The following is a 24,772-nucleotide window of genomic DNA, read 5'->3' on the forward strand; positions in this document are numbered from 1 at the left end:
TTTCTTTCTTTCTTTCTTTCTTTCTTTCTTTCTTTCTTTCTTTCTTTCTTTCTTTCTTTTCTTCTTTCTTTCTTTCCTTCTTCCTTCCTTCCTTGTTGCTTTCCTGCTCCCTCTTCCTTTCTTTTCTTTCTTTCTTTTTTCTTTCTTTCTTTTGTTCTTTCTTTCTCTATTTCTTTCTTTCTTCCTTCCTTCCTTGTTTCTTTCCTTCTCCATCTTCCTTTCTTTTCTTTCTTTTTTGTTTCTTTCATTTGTCTTTCTTTCTTTTGTTCTTTCTTTCCTTATTTCCTACTTTCCTTTGTTTTTCAACCTTCTTTCGTTCTTTCTTTGTTTCCTTCTTTTTTCTTCCTTTTCCTTTCCTTTCCTTTCCTCTCCTTTCTTTCCTTTCCTTTCCCTTTCCTTTCCTTTCCTTTTGTTCTTTTTTCAAGGCAAGAGTTTAGCAGCTAGTGGCGGAGCTATGGATCTGTGTTAGCTAAGACCTTTTGATCTTATTCAAATTATGCGTCTGATTTAGCTACTTATAGGGGTTTTCAGCCACACTTCATTCATTTGTCTGTGGTTGTGTCATTCACATTTTTCTCCCACCCACTCGAGCATGCATCAGGGAGCAACGCAGGAGCACATTGCAGCTATTGGTTGACTTCTGTGTGAGTTATGGCACGCTGATTTCACAAGAAGCACGTCCTTCAGTATCGGGAGTACAATGGTAATGTGTGCTTTTTCGAGAACAAAACATTTTTGCCTTTATTGTTTTTAGATTGATGAACGCCCAGCAGCTTCCCAAACAATAAAAAATTGCAAAAACAATGACAAAAAAGCATTTAAAAAAGGCTGGAAACAACGCAAGAGCTATTGGCTTTATCAATGAGTATTTCCGATGGGAGAGTGTTGCTGTACTAGCGATTTACCATACATAAGGCTGTACTTACTACAAAAGTGTAAGTTACTACAGAATTGTAGTTTGTGAAAAGTGGTAAACTTACTCAAAAGTGCAGGTTGGGTATCAGGCCCTATCAGTAACTTTGGGTTAAAATTAATTTGATTGGATGAAGCCCCTGACTGTCAATAGGCTATCAGTTTGAACAAGTTTACTTTTGGGTTTTCCACAATGGCATCCAAGACCACTTTTAGTATAGGCACTGACATTTTGTACCTTGTACCTTGTTGGTTTTGATCATTTGTGATCATAGACACTGGAGTTGCATGAACACATGATTTTGTCTTCTCTGTTCCAAGGGACTCCCACGAATCCGTTTTCTCTCATCGAGTGTTATGTTTCCAACGTGATCTCTTCTGTGGTGTTTGGACATCGTTTTGACATCAACGATAGCTCATTCCATCAGCTGATCGAAGATGCAGGATACATCACTTATTTCCTGGGCTCGGTCTGGAGTCAGGTAAGGAAGCTAACTTTCGTAGGTGCTTACATACTGCAGATCTTTTGTGAATTAGGCCACTTCTGTGCTTATTGGAGTGAACGGAGAGGTCAATTTATTTCAACAACAATGGAGTTCTCTTCCCTCCAAGATTATGGTCCACCTGCCCAATTCAAATGCAGATGACCTGTAGATTGACAACTGTGGACACTTCTCTGTCTCCACTGTGGTAGGAGGTTCAGCGTTTTTCAGTGCCTGTCACAGCCACGAAAAACCTGGCTGGTAAAGGATTTTGTAATTTGCTCAGCCCCCCTCACCATAGGAGAATACATTGTTGCGGCAGAGTTCCCTCTCCTCCAAGAAACAAGTCCGACCTGAGTCTGTGCTACTCATAATGTACACTTTCATGCAGTAACAGAGCAGATTAAGATAATGACCATTTATAAAGATGCGTCCTTGTTCTTTGCTGCAGGTGCATAATGCTTTTCCTTGGCTGGCGCGGAATTTCTTAGGACCCACCAAGACACTGAATGCGCATGTAGAGAGAATAAACATCTACGTAAAGAAAGAGATCAAGGAACATCAGGAGAAACCAGAAAGTGAACCAGAGGACCTCATTGACTTCTACCTGGATCAGATGTTGAAGGTCAGTAGCTGGAAAGTTGTAGGTCATGTGTAAAACATCCGTAAGTAATCTTGACTGAAATTAGGATTTACCAGTCTCTCATCATTAACAATCACTAACAATAGGCATTTCAGAATGTGGCTTTGTCTGATGATGTGTGTTTGGGTTTTCAAACTATTGTGACACCATTCACCTGACGACCCCTTTAAGATGTGGCAATACTCCTGAGCTCTAAAAGCTATTTCATGCTGTGTTCCCCTGTGTTCTCTTATTATGAGGTTGCCAAATTAGCATGAGAGCACTGGAGCAGATGGAAAAAAGTGGTTATTCGCTAGGAACATATAACCCGTCTGCCCCATTTTGCATACGCTCATGAACCGGGTAAAAACACGTCACAAATACAGTTTACTTTTTTTTGTATACTATTCAGGAAATGGACATTATTTTTAGCGCAGATCATAAGAAATGTTAAAGCACTTTTGGGAGGGGGATTTTATCAAATGGATATTTTTAAAATGTGGTAATGGTAATTAAAGTACATGGGATACCTATGATTACATATTTTTAAAGCAATCTGAATTGCTTCAGTATTTTTTATGTGTGTGTATTTTTTTTATACTTTTATGCTACGGGAGAGTAGCGAATAAAGTTTTATTTACTGACTGACGTCACAAATAATCTTCACCAGCATCTTTGCCATGGTAGGTGTGTCTGTCCTCTTTTGAGTTACTAGTGCCTTGAGTTATGTTTGATACTATATGTTCGGTAGCATGTGTAGCTGCAGATACACATGCTGTGCATAGTCCGCCATCTGGTGTTGGGTCGGAGTGTTACAAGTTGTTTTTCTTCGAAGAAGTCTTTTCGAGTCACGAGACCGAGGGACTCCTCCCACTTCGGTTCCATTGCGCATGGATGTCGACTCCATCTTAGATTGTTTTTTTTCCGCCATCGGGTTCGGACGTGTTCCTTTTCGCTCCGTGTTTCGGGTCGGAAAGTTAGTCAGAATCAACGGAAAATTCGTCGGTATTGTTTTGTTCGGTATCGGAATAGTTAGGGCAAATCGACACCGAGCCTTAAAGAGCTCCGGTAACCCTTTGGGGTATTTTCGATCCCCCGTCGGGGCCTGGTCGGCCCGACCGCGTGCAACATCGAGACTGATGGAACGGACCCCGTTCCGATTCTGTCCTAAATGCCACAGTAAATATCCTTATACAGACCAACATTTGGTCTGTAACTTGTGCCTGTCCCCCGAGCACAAGGAAGAGTCGTGTGAGGCCTGTCGCGCGTTTCGGTCGAGAAAAACGCTCAGGGACCGAAGAGCCAGGAGGTTGCAGATGGCTTCCACGCCGACAGGACAACAAGGGTTCGAGGAGGAGGAAGAAGAAGAAACTTTCTCCATCCGCGAATCGGATTCCGAAGAATTCGACGTCGACGAGCAACCAACCGTGAGTAAGACGTCGAAAGAAAGATAACAAGAAAAAACAGACAAAGCCCAGGGGACGCCACTGCCAACAGGCCATGGCATAACCCATAAAGTAGGTGACTGTCCATCGGCACCGAAAAAGGGCGAGCTGGTGCCGAAGTCGTCCGACTCAGGTCGAGACACAGGCACGCAACACTCTCGGGACCGAGAGAGTGCTGCAGAAAAGGCTCGACACCGAGATAGTGGCACCAAAGCTACTCGACACAGAGACAGCGGCACCGAAGCTGCTCGGCACAGAGATAGCGGCACCGAAGATGGTCGCACCGAGAGGCCAAGACACCGAAAAAGAGAAAGATCTCGTCGGAGCCGACAACAACTAAAGACACGGTTTCGGTGCCAAAACACCCGGCAATCGAACCAAAAACCAGTTCCTACTCAGAGGAACAATCACTGTCCTCCCAACTAAAAAGACACCGATTTGAGGAGGAATTACAAACTACAGAGGTAGATCACACGCAAAAGCGGATCTTTATCCAAAGGGGTACAGGGAAAATCAGCACTCTTCCCCCAATCAGAAGGAAAAGGAAACTTGACTTCCAACAACAAGACAAGCCACCACAAGCAAAGGTGGTAAAGAGGGTAACTCCACCACCCTCTCCACCACAGTCAACTCATGTATCACCGGCACAGACTCCACCACAATCACCAGCTCATACCACCATGAGCCAGGATGATCAGGAAGTATGGGACCTCTATGATGCTCCAGTATCGGACAATAGTCCAGAGTCGTACCCAACTAAACCCTCACCACCTGAGGACAGTACAGCATATGCACAGGTGGTAGCTAGGGCAGCCGAATTTCATAATGTATCTCTACATTCGGAGCCTATTGAGGATGACTTCCTCTTTAACACCCTGTCCTCCACCCACAGCCATTATCAAAGCCTTCCCATGCTCCCGGGAATGCTAAGGCACGCTAAACAGATTTTCAAGGAGCCTGTTAAAAGCAGAGCAATAACTCCAAGGGTGGAGAAAAAATACAAGGCACCGCCCACAGACCCTGCTTTTATTACATCACAACTGACACCAGATTCAGTAGTCGTAGGAGCAGCTCGTAAAAGAGCCAACTCGCATACATCAGGCGACGCACCACCTCCGGACAAGGAGAGCCGCAAGTTTGATGCAGCTGGGAAAAGGGTTGCAGCACAAGCTGCAAATCAGTGGCGCATCGCCAACTCGCAAGCACTCCTAGCACGATACGACAGGGCCCATTGGGACGAGATGCAGCATCTCATCGAGCACCTCCCCAAAGAATTCCAGAAACGAGCGAAACAAGTGGTTGAAGAGGGGCAAAATATCTCCAACAACCAAATACGTTCTTCTATGGATGCAGCAGATACAGCTGCAAGAACAATAAATACTGCTGTGACAATAAGGAGGCACGCATGGCTGCGCACATCTGGCTTCAAACCTGAGATACAACAGGCAGTGTTCAATATGCCGTTCAATGAACAGCAATTGTTTGGCCCAGAAGTGGACACTGCAATTGAAAAATTAAAGAAGGACACTGACACAGCCAAAGCCATGGGCGCACTCTATTCCCCGCAGGGCAGAGGCACATTTGGCACATTTTGCAAAACAACTTTCAGAGGAGGGTTTCGATGTCAAGCCACAGAAGCCAGCACCTCACAAACAAGACCACCTACCTACCAGGGACAATATCAAAGGGGTGGCTTTCGAGGCCAATACAGAGGGGGCCAATTCCCAAGAAACCGGGGAAAGTTTCAAGGTCCCAAAACCCCTCAAAATAAACAGTGACTCACAGGTCACACAATCCCTTCACACAACACCAGTGGGGGGAAGACTAAGCCAGTTCCACAGATCATGGGAGGAAATAACAACAGACACTTGGGTCTTAGCAATTATCCAACATGGTTATTGCATAGAATTTCTCCAACTCCCTCCAAACGTCCCATCGAAAATACACAATATGTCAAAACAGCATATAGACCTTCTAGGACTAGAAGTTCAAGCACTACTGCAAAAAGACGCAATAGAATTAGTACCAAAAACACAGAAGAACACAGGAGTTTACTCACTGTACTTTCTAAAACCGAAAAAGGACAAAAGTCTGAGACCAATATTAGATCTCAGAACACTAAACACCTACATCAAATCAGACCCCTTTCACATGGTCACGTTACAAGACGTAATACCACTACTGAAACAGCAAGACTACATGACAACGTTAGATCTAAAAGACGCGTATTTCCATATACCGATACATCCCTCGCACAGGAAATACCTAAGGTTCGTATTCAAAGGAATACATTACCAATTCAAAGTGTTGCCATTCGGAATAACGACAGCACCAAGAGTCTTTACAAAATGTCTAGCAGTAGTAGCTGCACATATCAGGAGGCAGCAAATACACGTGTTCCCGTACCTAGACGATTGGTTAATCAAAACCAACTCGCTAACAAAGTGTTCACACCACACAGATTATGTTATACAAACCCTTTACAAACTGGGTTTCTCCATCAACTATGCAAAGTCACACCTTTTGCCGTCTCAAACACAGCAATACTTAGGAGCGACAATCAACACAACAAAAGGGATAGCCACTCCAAGTCCACAAAGGGTTCAAAATTTTCACAAGGTGATACAAGCTATGTATCCAACACAAAAGATACACGCAAAGATGGTATTAAAACTCCTAGGCATGATGTCCTCATGCATAGCCATTTTCCCAAACGCAAGATTGCACATGCGGCCCTTACAACAGTGCCTAGCATCACAATGGTCACATGCACAGGGTCAACTTCTAGATCTGGTGTTGATAGACCGCCAAACATACATCTCGCTTCTATGGTGGAACAGTACAAATTTAAACAAAGGGCGGCCTTTCCAAGACCCAGTGCCACAATACGTGATAACAACAGATGCTTCCATGACAGGGTGGGGAGCACACCTCAATCAACACAGCACCCAAGGACAATGGGACGTACATCAAAGAAAGTTTCATATAAATCACCTAGAATTGTTAGCAGTATTTCTAGCGTTGAAAGCATTCCGTAACCCACAAATACATTCTTGTCAAAACAGACAAAATGACGACAATGTATTATTTAAACAAACAAGGGGGAACACACTCGACACAGTTGTGTCTCCTAACACAAAAAATATGGCATTGGGCAATTCACAACCACATTCGCCTAATAGCACAGTTTATTCCAGGGATCCAGAACCAGCTAGCAGACAATCTCTCTCGGGATCACCAACAGGTCCACGAATGGGAAATTCACCCCCAGATCCTGAACACTTACTTCCAAATTTGGGGAACACCTCAAATAGATCTATTTGCAACAAAAGAAAACGCAAAATGCCAAAACTTCGCATCCAGGTACCCACACCGGCAATCTCAAGGCAATGCTCTATAGGCTGTCGGACATGATACGGTAGCGTTAGCACGCGCTGCTTTTTTCTCGTGCACACACACTGGTGTGTTAGTTTCCCGGATTCTGGGGAAACACTGATTGCTCTCACCAAGACTACAATCAGAGTGTTCTTCCTATTACGGACACACTCGATTTTTACTACTTACTACTCGCGTATTATAATACTCGTCTCTGGATCATCAAGGGACTTTGTGACTATTACGGAGAACCCCTCGGTCTCCCTGAACTTTCACTTGGAACTCCAACGGAAACATTGTGATTCCTAATTACAATTCAGTTCATGAGCCTTGAAGAAGTCCTTTGAGGACGAAACACGTGTTGGCTGTTACCGAATTTGCATGTATTGGTCACTACATATGGACATGATTATTCCTGTATGAACAGGCTGTTACTGAACTTTTCATGTATTGATCATAAGATATGGAAAGTATCATCATGGAGTTTTACCAATAAATCTTGCTGTTATTCTACGTATCTCGGTTCCATGAGTTTGGAGTGCCCTGGTCGCCTTCTTTCTTTACATTTTGTCTAGTACAGCGCAGGACATAGGTGGCTCTTTTACAGGACCACCTGTGTTTTTGTGCACTTTGAAACCCGTGGTGGTTGGGTTTACCTACCAGGCTGGCACCCTCCACTTAGACTTACCAATATCGGATGTGCGACGCCTCAACATCAACCACCGAATTGAATACTCTATGGATGAATTGGTCAGGGATATTTGCGTACGCTTTTCCCCCTCTCCCTCTCCTTCCATATCTAGTAAACAGATTGAGTCAAAACAAACTCAAACTCATACTAATAGCACCAACATGGGCAAGAAAACCTTGGTATACCACACTACTAGACCTGTCAGTAGTACCTCATGTCAAACTACCCAACAGGCCAGATCTGTTAACACAACACAAACAACAGATCAGGCATCCAAACCCAGCATCGCTGAATCTAGCAATTTGGCTCCTGAAATCCTAGAATTTGGACACTTAAACCTTACACAAGAGTGTATGGAGGTCATAAAACAAGCTAGAAGACCATCCACTAGACACTGCTATGCAAGTAAATGGAAAAGATTTGTTTGTTACTGCCATAATAATCAAGTCCAACCATTGCATGCATCTCCAAAAGATGTAGTAGGATATTTACTACATTTACAAAAATCAAATCTAGCTTTCTCTTCCATAAAAATACATCTCGCAGCAATATCTGCTTACATGCAGATTACTCATTCAACTTCCCTATTTAGAATACCTGTCATTAAAGCGTTTATGGAGGGCCTAAAGAGAATTATACCACCAAGGACACCACCTGTTCCTTCATGGAACCTCAACATTGTCTTGACAAGGCTCATGGGCCCACCTTTCGAACCCATGCATTCTTGTTAAATGCAATACTTAACGTGGAAAGTTGCATTTCTCATTGCCATCACATCTCTAAGAAGAGTAAGTGAAATACAGGCGTTTACCATACAAGAACCATTTATTCAAATACACAAAAATAAGGTAGTTCTAAGAACAAATCCAAAATTCTTACCAAAGGTTATCTCACCGTTCCACTTAAACCAAACAGTGGAATTACCAGTGTTCTTCCCACAGCCAGATTCAATAGCTGAAAGAGCACTACATACATTAGACATCAAAAGAGCACTAATGTACTACATTGACAGGACAAAAGACATTAGGAAGACAAAACAACTATTTATTGCCTTCCAAAAACCTCATACAGGAAATCCAATTTCAAAACAAGGTATCGCCAGATGGATAGTTAGGTGCATCTAAACCTGCTATCTTAAAGCAAAGAGAGAGCTGCCTATTACACCAAAGGCACACTCAACCAGAAAGAAAGGCGCTACCAGGGCCTTCCTAGGAAACATTCCAATGACCGAAATATGTAAGGCAGCCACATGGTCTACGCCTCATACATTTACCAAGCACTACTGTGTAGACGTGTTATCTGCACAACAGGCCACAGTAGGTCAAGCAGTACTAAGAACTTTATTTCAAACTACTTCCACTCCTACAGGCTGAGCCACCGCTTTGGGGAGATAACTGCTTACTAGTCTATGCAAAACATGTGTATCTACAGCGACAGATGCCATCGAACTGAAAATGTCACTTACCCAGTGTACATCTGTTCGTGGCATTAGTCGCTGCAGATTCACATGCGCCCACCCTCCTCCCCGGGAGCCTGTAGCCGTTTAGAAGTAGATCTTGAACTTTTGTACATTTGTAAATATATTACATTAAACCTTCATTTTGTACATACGTATTTATTCCATTGCATGGGCACTATTATTAGCATACACAACTCCTACCTCACCCTCTGCGGGGAAAACAATCTAAGATGGAGTCGACGCCCATGCGCAATGGAACCGAAGTGGGAGGAGTCCCTCAGTCTCTTGACTCGAAAAGACTTCTTCGAAGAAAAACAACTTGTAACACTCCGACCCAACACCAGACGGCGGACTATGCACAGCATGTGAATCTGCAGCGACTAATGCCACGAACAGATGTACACTAGGTAAGTGACATTTTCCTTCCATTGAAAAAGCATTTGATTTACCTATAACATGGTGGACGGATTTTCACAAAACTTGGCAGTCTATTAGGTGTTGATCTACCAAGTTTCACGAAGTTCTGTCCACACTGAAGCGGGAATAGTAAATTTAACCCCTCTGAAGCCCATCATTTTCCTTACTGGTGTGCTGTTTCAAGTAGGAATAGTAAATTAACTCCTCTGAAGTCACTTTTCCTACTATTGCTCTAACTGGAGTAAAAATAGTACATCTAATCCAAAGTCCAACACTTTCCCTACTGCTGTGCTGTTTGGTGTGAAAAATAAATGTAACGTCTCAGAAGTCCAACACTTTCCCTACTGTTGCATAAACTGAAGTGGGAATGGTATATCTAATTTTCCAAGACTCCAGTACTTTTCCTATTATTGGTTACATATAGTTTTTATATTTATCTTTTTTAGTTTTATATTATTTGTTTGCATTTTCTTTTTTTTTTTAATTTATGTGATGTTTTGTATAATTGTGTTTTTTTTTTGTTTGTTTTTTTGTTATTTGGTCGTTTAATATTTTGTAATTGAATTTTTTATATTTTTCAAGTTTTACATATATATATATATATATATTAGACAAGTATAGATATATATATATATATATATAAATATAAATATATATAAACACACATACATATATATATATATATATATATGAGTAAATTAAACATATTTAACAAATACATTGAAAATATTTAACAAGTGCATTTAATGTAATGTAATGTGAAATATAATGTAAAACATATATTTTTAATAATTGTTTTATACCTTACATAAATATTTATAAACACACATATCCACACATACGCACATATGACATATATAGTTACATAGGTATTTATTTACTTATACAGTGTAAAGTATTAGTGGAATGTAGGTAATTTACAATATATTAATGTTATATACTAAACTATTTATGATGTACCATTTTAAGCTATAGATATGTGTCTTAAAACAATGTTTGTGCATGTTTTTGGACAATATTAGTGATAAACGATATTTTATTTCCAATGTTTTTTAACTTACCCATGTAGCTCTAGGGACATCTAGAGACATCTTTTTTTGGCGTAAATTATCCAAATGTATTTCTATATAGTGTAGGCAGTGATCCACCTACACTGTGTAAAAGTTTGAATTGAAAACAGTCAGGAAAGAGGTATCACCTAAGGAAATAATACCACCCAAAAACATATTACTACTGGAGCACACAGAGAAAGCTAGGACCGTACTGGCCATTTTGTCAGCTGGTCTACAGGCAAGGAAGGGGGCTGCGTTCAGAGCTGGGTGACATGCAAGGACACGACCATGAAAATCTCCATAGCTCTATTCTAGAAGCGACCCCAGAATCATTAACTGCTTACATATTTGTAGTTTTGTACATGTAACTAATTGAATTTTAATGGCGTGGATGGTAGCTCTCCACTAGTATAAAAGTCACCAACTTGTTAGGTCTGCCACAATGTTTAAATATTTTAAAACTGAGCACAACACCTGGTAGCTATTGCACAGAGCAGCCATTCTTAACTTACAGAAAATATCTAAAACAAGCACTAAAGCAGTTAAAAGGTAAAAAAACACAGCATAATAAAACTCCAATTTATAAACATAGTGTAAAATGTCATAAATAAAGAGACACCAAAACAAAAAAAATCCAAAAATGGGAACCAGAGATATGCATTTTTAACAATTAAGGTCGTCCTGCAAGGGAAATAATTAGACTTCAAAAACACAGGCAGTTTTAACCACTCATGAAGGTCAAGCAGTGGCTAGGCAGCTGCTATCAGGCTAATGCAAATTAGCCTCCAGGAGCTTCAGGAAGGTAAAAGGGAACTTTCTAAAAGTTACTTTTCCTAAATAGTTATAAAAAATCCAACTTTACCATTAGATTGGATTTTTAACAGATGGTAAAATTAGTAGTTGAATCATTTTTATGGCTGACCCCCAAAACCGAGATGGAAGAATTAATCTGTAGTTTAGTTTTCTCATAGTACAGTCAGACTTTTCCACAGTGAAAATAGCTTTGAGTGGCTAGTCACCACAGAGCTATGATAATATTACATTTTTACATGTCCCATTTTGACATACCATGAGCCCTACCTTGTGGGCTACAAGGCATACAAAGGAGTGACTTTTTAATAACTAAAAGCAATTTTTTTCCCCTGTGGAAGGGGTTATGGTGACTGGTCTGGCTGCAGGTTTAATCATCAGCACCCAGGCTGATGTCATGTTTCCCTTGCGACATTAATGGATGGTACAATAAGTGCTGCAGTGCATAGGTGACCTTTAGCTTTCCATGCCATAGATGTATTTCTAATTCAGATTCAGAGGGTTCAGATCAAATACACTGGGAACTGAACAGCAATGCCCCAGTGTGCAGAGTCTAAACACCAGCAGTAAAATTCAGCCACAAAATAGGACCATGCAAAAAGGGGCATTTTAACACAGTAATGTATTGTACAATATATATATTTCTGCATACCCTATTGCAGGGCGCTGAAGCACATTTTCAGAAGGGTAGCCGACTACACGATGGGAGATTGCATGGTTGGCAGGGCGTTGTATTTATTGTGACTCTGTGTCAGAAGACTTCCAATGTCATGCGTAAGGGATCAGACAGGTGCTCCTTTCTTTCCTTTTTTCTATAATTTTAAATACATTTTACAATGTGATATATAGGTGTCTGGAATATTGACCACTTTTACATTCCTTTTATTTATTTATTCTATGTTGATACTGTCTACATATTTGTACAATGTGAAGTATATGTATTTCTACAATGACTAAATTCATATGACCATTTTATTTATTTATTTGCATTTTGGGGTTGGTGCTGGTAGTTTCATTCTCTGCTTCCATTGATTTCTACCTTATTCCCTAATACAAAGGCAATAGAAAGTCTGATGTCCCTAGGTAACAACCATCCCAGCATTTGCAGACAGTCACAACCGGGGTCACCAATTGCAGGGGGTCTATTAGAGTCTTAGAGCCCGCCATAGAGGGCTCTACCAGCTATTAAAGGCCCCCTCCAGCGTCGGCGAGGGCCTTTAACAAGGGAGAAGGCCTTTAATTGCCGGTAGAGCCTGCTAGGGCGGGCTCCAAGGCTATTAGAACATTGTGGCACTAGAGGGCAGAATGTTGTACTAAATAAAACAAAGTTCTCAAGGAGCCCGAGGGGATTAAAATCCCCTTGAGCTCTGTGAGGCCTTTGTTCACAGCTGTTGCTGTGAACAAAGAGAACATTGGAATGTTGACGCTCCGGGTTTTTACCGGAAAGTAAAAGTCCGGAGCACTCCATTGTCTGTAATGGAGAACCCAACATTCCAATGTTCTAATACTTATTAGATGCATTGTTTTGAAAACCCTTGGGATGGTACAATGTGAGCTTTGACTATAAACACATATGTTACATCTCAAATTCCACACCCATTGCTAAGCATCAGCGTGCAGACTGATCATCCTAGTTTGCAAATGGGTGTTGTTGCACTGGGCATTTAATATTTTCAGGGTTCACGGCACACACCTGGTTGGTCAGGAAATATGTCTTCAGGCTTTTTGATCACTTAACACTTGCACGTTTTCACTTACGATATGTTAAGTTGAAACCATATTGGAGGGAAGAAAAAAGTGGAAAAATACAGATGTTCTAAAAACCATTAAAAACTGCTGCTATGCTGCAAAGTATCTGCCCAACAATAAAAGTAACAGTAATGCCCAAGGTTATGGTCAATCACATAATAAATTAAGACACCAACATTCAGTCAATAGTCTCGTCTGCTTGAGGAAGAACTGCGACAGAGCATTTGATGTTGTGGCCTCTAAATTATTCAAATAACCTCTCACCTCTCAACCACAGATACCATTCTGGCCTTTGAAAGAGCCTGAAGACACTTCTCATGTAGTCTCCAAACCCTGATAGTGCTGTGCACGTGTCATAAACTGTAGGAAGCTGGCTCTTTATATGATATATCAACATGAGATAGATTGTGCAAAGAGTCCAGAGTTTCCCTTATGAGTGGACAGGGGCTTGCTCTAGCAATCCAGATGTGCCCTTTTAAGGGGTAGTGTGGGTGAGCAGGATTATCGGAGAGTAGTCGGAGACACCCGCAAATACGCAGTCTGTAAATGAGACACACAACTCGATAAGGAGATCCACACCAATTTACAAAAATAACACATACCTTTATATATGTGCAGGCGCCAGAATCATTATGATCAGGTAAGTGGGTGTTACAAGAGAAATCTTTACAGTTTTGAAAAGTGCAATTCTTGAAAACTACAATGTTCTCCTATGGAGGAAAAACAAATAGGACAAACAGGTACTGTACATCGACTTACTGGACCAGTCTCCTGGACTTAAGGTGAGTATAGGGCAAGGGTCAGGACCACAGCAACAAGTCGCACCAGGTGGCACTGGGGTGGCCGGATGCATAGGTGAAGTATGGCGTCCGGTGCCCAATGTTAGTCAATAGGGATTGTTCCAGTTGAAAAGAGGCTGCAGATTTGGACTGGGGATCCAGTCTGGGTGAACCAACAGGTGGGTTCAAATCTTGAGATGCTTGTGGATAAGGGGACACCTTGGGTCCTCTTCTCCATGGGCCAGTGGCGATGGGTGTAGAGGTGTCCTGAGGCGTCGGGTTTTCTCCACCGGATCACTCGCGGTTGAGGGGACCTGCTGACAGAGGCTGCAGGTGCCGTTGGTGAGTCCACAGGGGTTAGGTCGAAGGTGAGCTTTCTCTCTGGAGGGCCGGGGGACCACACTGGCACCGTTAGTCCACTTCAACTCATGCTGGGCGGCACAGGGGCAGTGGTTCTTTCAGGTGTCGGGTTTTCCCTATCCAGAGTCCTCTCAGGTCTCTTGGGGTGCCTGCAGGATGCAGGAAAGCAGCTCAGCTGTTCCACAGGAGTTCCTGGGTCTTTGTTGAAGGCAGGCAGTCCTCCCAGGCTTTTGGAGGCACAACAGTAGCATAACAAGTTGACTTTGGCACAGTTTGGCGGGAGCAGCAGACAGGGAGGCAGGCTGGGTCCAAGTCAGGTGCTGCTTCCTTTGCTTTTGCGTCTCTTGAGTGTCTTTCTTTGTTGGTCGTCAGGAATCAGATTTTCTGGTGCAGGAGGCTCCCCTAAATACTGAACTTAGGGGTGTTTGGGGGAGTGTAGGGTAGTAGCCAATGGGCTATCTATCCCTGGGGTCACTACATCTCCTGTGTGACCAAATCCTGTGGAAAGTGGGCATAACCCTGTCCCAGACGTCCTAAATCTGCCAACACCAAGATGGCAGGTTTCTAAATGTTGGGTCCACATCAGGAGGCGCAACTTAGAGGTGGGACTGACCTGATGGGTGGACACACCTCTCTGAATACTAAATATCACACCTGTCCTGGTGCCAAATGGGCCCTGGGGCAGGGGGATCAGCATCTCTCTAAAAGCCAGATCTGCATACTAAGGGTGGTGGGCTTTTTTGAAGCCCCCTGCCTTGGAATGCAGTTTCACAGGTCATCCTGTTGGGTGGGGTGTGTAAATACCTCTCTCAGAGCAGGCTTTGTTTCTGACCGCCTGAGAGCAAAGGCTCTCACCCTCAGGGTCAGAAACGCGTCTGGTGGTGGCAGGCTGGCTAAAACAAGTCAGTCTGCCCGTGGTAGTTGGTAGGTTTTCAGGGAGCTCCTCTGAGGTTCCCTCTGGGTGCATTTATTAATAAATACATCTCTGACATTAGTGAGGGTTTATTAATATGAGATGTTTGATACCAAACATCCCTATTCTCAGTGAAGCCATCATATAGCTGGGGAACTCGTATTGACCAGTGTCCAGCACATGTACTTAAAAGGCTTCCCCGTCCACTCACTATTTCTAAGAATCGACAATGACATAGCAGGGGCAGATCTGCTCTCGCAGATATGCTCTCAAATGTAATATAATGCACCTTGCCTAAGGCCTGTAAGGCCTGCTGTGGGGGGGGGGCTTACATATCTTGCATGCAGTGTTAGAGGACAGGGCACACAGGCTGTGTGCCATGTCATGGTTTCACTTTTAGAAACACCAAGACACGCAGCCTGCAATGGCAGTTTGCATGTGCTAGATGAGGGCTCCCTGATGGTGGCACAATACATGCTGCAGCCCTTAGGGACCATCTATGATGTCCATGCCCTAGGTACCATGTGTACCATTTACTAGTAACTTACAGGGGGCTAAAGGTATTGCTAAATTGAGGAATAATTGCACAGTTTTAGGGAAAGAGATCTGGCACTGGGGACCTGGTTAGCAGAAACCCAGTGCACCTTCTGTCAAAATAGTGTCAAATACTAGGCAGAAAGTAGGGGTCACCATGTCAGAAAGAGGTGTTTTCCTACATAAGCCACTACCTTTTGATAGTGATGAAAAGGGTATTGTTGTCTTCATCTAAGTGCAACATCCTCAAAGATGTGCTCTTAGAGGCCAAATTTAGAATTTGGAAGACTAGCCACGCTACAGAACGGGTGGCAGGGGCACCACCTCTGCCACTCGAACTGTGGTCTGCCAGAGCTGGCATAAGAGCAGGTGGCATTTTCCTCTGAAGTGACTCCCTTCTCCAATGAAGATGCTGCTGTTCAGAAGGACCATTTATCACTTATTATACTATGGTGGACTTGTGGACAATCAGCAATTCTGTTCTGTTCTGAAGACCAGCCCACAAGCAGGTGTCCATCTTGTGGACTTTTCTTTGTCAAAACACTGTGGTAGGTATAGTGATCACAGAAACTACACTGGTTAGAATGGCATGAGAGGGGCTCCATAAACTAAAGCTAACCCCCTCAGTTTTTATTTCCAACAGTGTCAAATGCCGCTTTCCCTTTGATGGGACCAGCAATGGCTCCACTTTTACGAATGGATGGGAAACATTTGGAGGAGGTCCCACAACTCCCACATGTCTAGCACAGCAGGGACACTTCTGTGATGTGGGTGTGTGAAATATACCACCAATATGAGTACACACTGGTCATTTAATACTGTTCCTCAAAGTCATGATGATTGCTGTGGAAGTAAATTTTATTCAGGGCCAGTTCAATGCAATACAATACAACACAATACAACGCAACACAATGCAATGGAATGCAAAGCAATACAATACAATGCAATGCAATACAATATAGTACAATACGGGAGTGAGTCAACCCTGAAGAGAAAAGACCTCCTGTAACAACACGAAGCGCAACATACTCTACTCCATCACCTGGTGGTACATGAAGACCATTCCTCTGCCACACCAATGGTTGGTGTGCCCACCTATACATTAGGAACATTAGGCAATTTGACATTTTGCAGCAATGAACTGCTGAAATGCCTGAAATCTATTTATTCTGCAATATCCATGCCAACCATTTTAATAATCTTTTTCCTGTCCTCTACAGAACAAAGGTGACAAAGAGTCCATATTTGATGATGCAAACCTGTTTCAGCTTGTGATAGACTTTTTCATTGCTGGTAGTGAGACAGTTGCCACAACTCTGATGTGGGCTCTCTTATATATGATAAAATATCCAGACATTCAAGGTGAGGCAATAAAATAACTCTTTAATTGTTTTAACCCTATTTTCTGAAGTGCATGGCTGCAAAACTTAGGTCATCTGTACCTGGATAACAGAATTGTGATTGTTCGTAAATTTGGGGTATGATTTACGAAGATTTTATTGTGACCTACTATTGTAGTACTTCTGTCTTCCACCTGAATTTCAGCCATTAGTAAGTCAAGAGTTGTAGTAAGCCATGAGTAAGTCAGGAGTTGTCACATCTCCTGTTAGCAAAATCTCCTTGTGAAGCATTTTATAAATTAAATACACTGCACTAATGAGTAAGTAATGGTGCAGGATTCTGCAGGATATTTACATTGATCGACCTGGGCACAAAGATAGTGCCATTAAATGAAAATTACATTTTGCACTGGTTGAAATCTAAAGTGCAAGCACATGAACCTTAAACAAAAATGATAATAATACTCTTTACAGTTATTTTAGTTGGTTAATTCAACCATCCTTTCCACTGCAGTTATAAAATAATTGCAGTGTCACTAGTTTTCTTTGTGACCTAAACGCTGTGCAGGCAATTCACTTTCATCTCACTTTCAATTTTTCAATACAAATGTATCTCATCTACACGATTCACTGTATTTTCAAAAATATCTCTTCTTGGGGGGGGTGAGGCCGAGCCCTGTATAAGATGGCCAAACCTAGAGTGGCTCCCGATCCCCACTGGCCCAATCCCACTTAAATCCTTTCACAGATCTGGCATCCGTGACCCTCCACTTTGTGATTGGTGGTTGGTAGCTGCAGCGCTACCCACGAGTCGTCTTTCAGCCTCAGCAGCCGCAACTTGCTGGGGTACTCCAGTGGGGCCTAGTGCGGTGTGGGCAGCTGCGGCTTCAACTAATTGACCTGCCCCGGTACCTCGGAGCCCTGCACTGGCCGGCAAGCCACCTTACATCCGGGGAGAGCAAGAAACATCAGCAGGCCCGGGGCTGAGCAACTCTCCAGCTTCACAGACTTGAGATAGCGGGGCAACGGATGGCATCAGTGACGGCGGCAGACCCTCGGCCTATGTGACTCGCCCTCCAGTGGCCTGCCAAGCTGGTGTGGCCTTTGCCTTGGGTGTCTGAGGCAGGTAAGTGTGCCCAAGCTTGGACTGGCAACACCTGGGTGGGAGCAGGCCAGGCTTGCCACTGTGAGGGCCCCTAGTGAGTGAAAGGGGACCCCAGAGTTGGAACTGGGTGGCCGCAGCACAACCCTCCATCTGCGGCTCAGTGCTTCCTGCACACATTAATCAGCTGTATGGGGCGATATTGAGAGGCACTACATTGGGTCCTCAGGCACATCTTGTTGTTGTAGGTGCCCTGCGGAGACTTTGGAGCAGCGGGCACCCATTTCTCCACTTCTTTCCTGCCGCCCCTACCTGGGACTTCACACTATGGGCCTGATTCTAACTTTGGAGGACGGTGTTAAACCGTCCCAAAAGTGGCGGATATACCACCTACCGTATTACGAGTCCATTATATCCTATGGAACTCGTAATACGGTAGGTGGTATATCCGCCACTTTTGGGACGGTTTAACACCGTCCTCCAAAGTTAGAATCAGGCCCTATGTCTGCAGGGCCCCTGGCATTTGCTGACACATGAGGATGACCCCTGGACAATAGCTCCAACACAAGTTGGCCCTTGGATCTGCCGAGGCCCCTGGTGCATTGTGGAGGAACTGAAGAGTGCGATTGTGTAGATGGGTGTTTCCCACCTACCTCGCTAGGACACCTTCACTATGGGCCTGGCCTATTATATACACCAGAAACGGACTAGGGGTTCTTAGACCATTGGGGGACCCTGTGGAGCAAGTGGAGGGATGCATGCAGCGGGAGGATGAAGATTAAATGCGTTGGACTTGGTTGAGGAGATCACACAGCATGCCTCACTGGGCCCTGTGACTGTTCTCAGACTCTGGTGAAATCTGTGGTGGAAACCCTGAGAGGCAGCAAGGAGATATCCCAGAAACAAATGCTCCCTGGCAGGCAGCGGTGAGTACCTCTGTGGAGATCTATGCCCCCCTCCTTCCCAACTGGACAAGGGTGTTCCTTGACAACAATGATTGGCAGCCGAGGTGCCCAAGTGGCCCATCAGACCAAACTGGACATGTTCTCACTTCACCACGAAGGTGCTGGTGGAACAAGAATGGAGGGTGCGCCTAGCCCGATAGAAAAGGCTTCACAAAGAAGCAAAGGAGATTTTCTCTACAATGGACGCCGTGGGAGTAAAACTCAATGATTTTGAGGGTTGCGTGTGGAGAAACAATATACTCATAGTCGGGATATCAGAGTAGGCATGAAGCTCAGCGGTTGATCTCTTCGTTGAAGATCTTATGCTGAATGACCTCCAACCTCGTAAACTATCCAGTTACTTCTCCATCGAGCAGGTCCATAGAATTCCGACACTATGCCCAAACCAGGTGTGCCACCCTGTACAATAATTGCTCGCATCTTCAATTTCAGGGTTCGCAATGTCATCCTGCAAACTGCATGCAGTGCCTCTGCAATCAAATGTGAGAATGTGTCCATCAGTTTCTTACCGGACTTCACACTTCCTGTCCAACGGCTGCACCGTAGCTTCCTGGAAGTGAAATGTGTCCTCCGAGACAAGGGCTTCAAGTATGCATGCTGTTTATTCCCTGAGCAGCTGTGAGTGGTGGCAGAGGGGAAGTCTAGGCACTTCACTACCCCTGAGGAGACCTGGGACTGGCTCGAAGGATAGAGGCCAGCTGGTGGGGCAAGACCCAAAAATCAGTCCAAGGACAGCACTGGAAACATGATGCCTCAGCTTCAGGAGACAAACTGCCCGCCCAACATAAACAGTGTAAAATGACCATAGGTCTTAAACACCATAAGGCCTGATTCAGAATTTGGGGGATGGTGTTACACCGTCCCAAACATGACAGATATCCCACCCACCATATTACGATCCCATTATATCCTATGACACTCATAGTATGGTGGATGGAATATCCATCATGTTTGTGATGGAGTAACCCATCCGACAAATTCTAAATCGGGCCTCACAGTGTGTTTAGTAACACATCCACCTCATTTGAAAGATCCTAAACTTCAGCCAATGAGGTGGAAGCTTAAGCACTGCGACTCCCACTAGAGGCCACCATCGCTCAGATTTCTACCTCACGTTATGTGAGTCCCCTGGGAGAGCGCTGCTGTAACCTTTTATTGAACCTGAAATTGTTTCCATTTTGGTCTGCCCTGGAATTGAACCAGGCCTTTCTTTAGCTCTTCTGTACTGTGATTTGTTTAAAGAGACAATTGTTACAATTTCTGGACCAGGGATATCTTTTATCTGTTGGGCAACTGTTACCAACTGTCACCCTGGCTGACAAGAAGAAGAGGTCTCTATTTAAAACCTGTTTATCATGTGACAGCAGGAAAATTTACGTTGACACTCTCAGTGTATTTACTGTCGTTATCCTAAGCATAATACAGCAGACTGCAAGATTTGTAAGTCGTTTTCCTCAAAGACTCTTAAAGACAAAGAAAGGAGGTTGGTATTATTTCTAACAAATAAGGAGAATGTTCTTCCTTCTAAAGCAGATGCCCCGTTTTCAGTGGAAGATTTTGTGAGAAGTGACCCCCCCCAGCACCTCCACAAAGGCAGTGCATAAGAGGAGACTTTTACAGTTTCCTGAATATGATTTATTAAGATTTGCGCTTGCAGCCACTCCCTCTTCTGGTAAATCAGAGACTAGGGGCCTCAGAGACTCACTGGTGCCAAATAAGGAAACATCCTCAAGGAAAGCTTTGTCAACATCAACACAGTCGAAGTCGAAGACATTGACCCCGTCATCGACAACAAAGTTTCTGTCGACAGTGGCACCGTCGACAACAACACAGTTGATGGCAGTGCCATCGACGTCAAGGCCACCTTCTGCATCGAGTATGCCGTCGATGTCAAAGAGTCTGTCGACATATGTCACATCGTCGTCAGTGTCATTCACACCATCATCAACGATGACCATACTGTCCCTGGTGACCATACCTGTACCAACGATGTCCATGCCCTCGCAGTCGAGGTCCATGAATGTTGATGTCCTTGCCATCGACATTGATGATCATGCTGTTGATGTCAAAGCCTATTCTGTCGACGGCGATAACCAATTCAGCGACAGAATCATCATTTGGAGCCATAAAGTCAATGGAAGACTTGGGTGGAGATGTTTTTTCACCCTTAAGAGTCACGGTTGAGCTTCCAATACAATTATTGCAGTCAGACCAGGAAGAAGAGGCCAGTGGTGATGCCTCACTTACTGCTTATAGTCCAACACAATTGGATGTCAGATATATCCCAGATTTTGAAGAAGACAAAATGCATGATGAAGAGTCCTACAGTGGATATGTTTTTCAGCTGGAGTACAAGTCTGGAAGCACTGGAATGGACTAAATACAGGATCCACCTATATACTACAGAGAGCTGGATGTGGTCTAAGTGCCAGTGTCCTTCTTATCGACATTGCAGCAGATGATAAGTATATTTACAAAGTATGTGCCAACTAATAATCCAGTTATAGGTTTGTCTGCTGCTCCCATCCTTCTGCTGCCTCAACCTGCTCCTTTGCCAATTTTGCCTCCTAAGCAGCCACGGCCTCTACCTCCTCCACCAATGCTAAGGGGACCAGTCTAGGGAAGCAATCAATTACAGTGAGACAATACAAACCCATGTTAGGCCTGATGGCATCATACCCAGGCCTCATTCCATTTTGCAGACTTCATATGAGACCCATTCAGCAAGAGTTGGATTTGCAATGGGAGCGAGCAGAAGGCTTATGGCAACATACGATCCATGTCACAGGGCACTTGAAATAAGCTCTAATGTGGTGGAGGATTCTGGAAAACCTAAACGCAGGTATTTCTTTCCTACTAATAACAGAAAGGTTTTTACTCACCACAGATGCATCCATGGACGTATAGTGAACTCATCTCCAAGTGCTTTCACCTAGAGATCTTTGGTCGGATGTAGAAAATAAGCTATGCTTCAATGTGTTAGAGCTCTGTGCCATAAGGTTAGGCTTACAGGCGTTCCTCCCCAGGTTGACAGGTCAAACAGTCCTGATCAGAACAGACAACAAAACATCCATGTTCTTCATGGCCAAGCAAGGAGGAACACGGTCCAGTATTCTTTCAGAAGAAGCACACCTGCTGTGGGTTGGGCCGTTTCTCACAGGATAGACACTGCTGTGGAACACCTTCCAGACTGCCAGAATGATTAGGAGGATGCGCTCAGCGTGAAAATGACTGATTGCCATCAGTGGAAATTGGAACAGGAGCAGGTGGATTGCATCTTCAGTCAGTGGGGTCACCCCACAATCAATCTGTTTACCACTCTAAATAACAGGAAATGCCTGTGCTTTGCAAGCAGGTTCTGGCACCCATAGACAATGAGCAATGCTCTTTCTATCATTTGGTCTAATATATTTGCTTACGCCCTTCTGCCTTTTCCCCTGATCCTAAGAGTTTTGAAGAAAGTGAAGATAGAACATAGCACTCTAATTCTCATTGCAATGATATGGCCTTTCCAATGCTGGCACAACAAGTTGCTGCAGTTGGCAGTACATCCAGCCTTTCAGTTGAAGATACTTCCCAGGATATTGTCTGGACATCAAGGAGAGATTATTCACCATTATCTCAAGCTGCTGAGAGCATGGTACCTGACCACCCAGAATGTGGCCCTCTGGATCCCTCTCAAGAGTGCAAACTGATTCTGCTATAGGTTTGTGCTCCAGCTACCAATAAGGCTTACAATGCCAAGTGGAAATGTTTCTTTCTCTGTGCAAGAATACCGGTCATCATCCACTTGAAATAAATCCTTCTTCGATCTTGCCATATCTGTTAATTTTGGCCAAAAGTGGTCTCAAATATTCTTCAGTCAGAGTCGATCTGGCTGCAATCTCCAGATTTTATAGGCCTGACAGTTCAACAACTACTTTGTTTTCCAAAGGATCATTAAGCATTTTATGAAAGGTCTCTTCAGAGATTTCCACCTCTTTGGCCTCCTCCAGTCCCATGGGAGCTTAATACAGTCCTCAGTCAGCTGACGTTACCTCCTTTTGACCCGATACATAGAGCGGGCTTAAAATTTGTTTCAAGGAAGACAGCATTACTCTTGGCTCCAACATCTGCTAAGAGAGTGGGCGAGATTCAGGTATTCACCATTAGAGAACCCTTTCTCAGGTTCACTAAGGATAACGTGATGTTCAGAACCACTCCAAAGTTAATTCCTAAGGTGGTTACTGACCTCCATCTGAATGAGCTTATCATTCATAGATTTTCCTTTCCTAGTCTGTCCTCACCAACAGAAACATCTTTGCATTCTTTGGACTTCCATAGATGTCTCAAATTTTATCTAGAGAGAACTAAGGACATACGCACATCAGGGCAGCCGTTCGTTTCGTTTGCTCATCCATAAAAAGGTCAAGCTCTGTTCAAACAAGGTGTAGCCCATTGGCTCTCAGCCGCATAGCTTTCTGTCATGCCAAAGCCAATTGTCCTCTTCATGGGAGAGTGAGGGCACATTCCACCAGGGGCATAGCTTCAACTGAGGCACTCTATGCTGAGATGATGCTCTTGAAGGAATTCTGCTGTGCAGCCACCTCGAGCTGCAGGCACATGTTTACGAACCACTGCTGCCTAGATGTGGATGCAGAAGCTAACACAGCAGTGGGACAGGCAGTCCTAAGAAGCTGTTTCGTTAAAGGTGAGCCTGCTTCCCGCTTTGTTTTATACTATAATATGTACTGCATGCTATTCTGAATCAAACATGTGAATATATAAACGATCCATTGTTGGAGAAGAAATTAATTACTTACCTGTAACTCCAGTTCTCAAACATTGATACCTTTAATATAGTCTCATGCGACCCTCCCTCCTCCACGGTCAGAGGCTCATCACTTTGGTTATCTTACTTATGCTTTGAAATCTGATCTAGGGTGGCCTCTAGAGGGAGGAGGAATGCTTAAGCTTCCATCTCAATGGCTGGAGTTTGGCTTCTTTCAAATAAGGTGGATGAATGCCTATGGCAGTTTTACACTGTTTATTGAATGTTGTATTTATTTTTCACTGTGTACTGCTATTTTGATGTCCCGGGGATTCCCAGACAGGGAATATTTCAAGCAAATAAATATGTAAACGATACCAATATTAGAGAACTAGAGCTACAGGTAAGTAACCAATTTCTTGTCCCCTTTCTGTAAGCACATACAATTGAGTTTCATTATGCTCCCTGGTTATATGGCAACAAACACTGCATATTGTAGATTCTATGTGATATTTTTATTTGTAACTGATTACGTTAAATTATTATCCAATCCTAAGGTCTTATTTCCTGCTATTTTATCATTTTTAAAAAAGGTGTGTGTCAATATGTTCTGTCAATAATTGTTATATGTTTCCCCTTTCATATTCTATTTGCTGTAAATATTTTGTTTGGAATAGTTGCTAACAATACTTGACCTTCATGACGTAAGGTATAAATTATAGAAAATCTGCTGATTCAAGAGATTCATTCATTCATGTCTCATGGAGACATGCTATTTAGTCTATTGACCTTTCAAATTTCTTTTAGGTGAAGTGATCTTTCTGGATTACTTCCTATTTTCAGTGACTTTGTGGTACCAATTATTTGTAGTCTAATCAAGTCTATAGTGTGTAGCCAATATTTATCTAAATCACACAAGAACAAAACAACAAAAAATCCAACATTCACAAAAAGAGCTATCACATTTTAAAGTACAAAGAGTCTTAATCCATAAGTATCAATGAATGCATTGTTT

At 43.3% G+C, this 24,772-nt stretch overlaps 1 protein-coding gene across 2 annotated transcripts in view; it reads left to right on the forward strand.

Annotated features, from left to right (window-relative positions):
• The window catches only part of LOC138249651 (cytochrome P450 2J4-like), a 174,832-nt gene that overhangs the window by 73,653 nt on the left and 76,407 nt on the right, over positions 1-24,772 (forward strand). For both annotated transcript variants that reach the window (XM_069203605.1, XM_069203606.1), the window contains exons 4-6: positions 1,234-1,394; positions 1,846-2,019; positions 16,821-16,962. In XM_069203605.1, the coding sequence (XP_069059706.1) occupies positions 1,234-1,394; positions 1,846-2,019; positions 16,821-16,962 (477 nt within the window). The remainder of the gene's footprint in view (positions 1-1,233; positions 1,395-1,845; positions 2,020-16,820; positions 16,963-24,772) is intronic.

Source organism: Pleurodeles waltl, chromosome 8, assembly GCF_031143425.1.
Source record: "Pleurodeles waltl isolate 20211129_DDA chromosome 8, aPleWal1.hap1.20221129, whole genome shotgun sequence".
In the NCBI taxonomy this organism is placed as follows: domain Eukaryota; kingdom Metazoa; phylum Chordata; class Amphibia; order Caudata; family Salamandridae; genus Pleurodeles; species Pleurodeles waltl.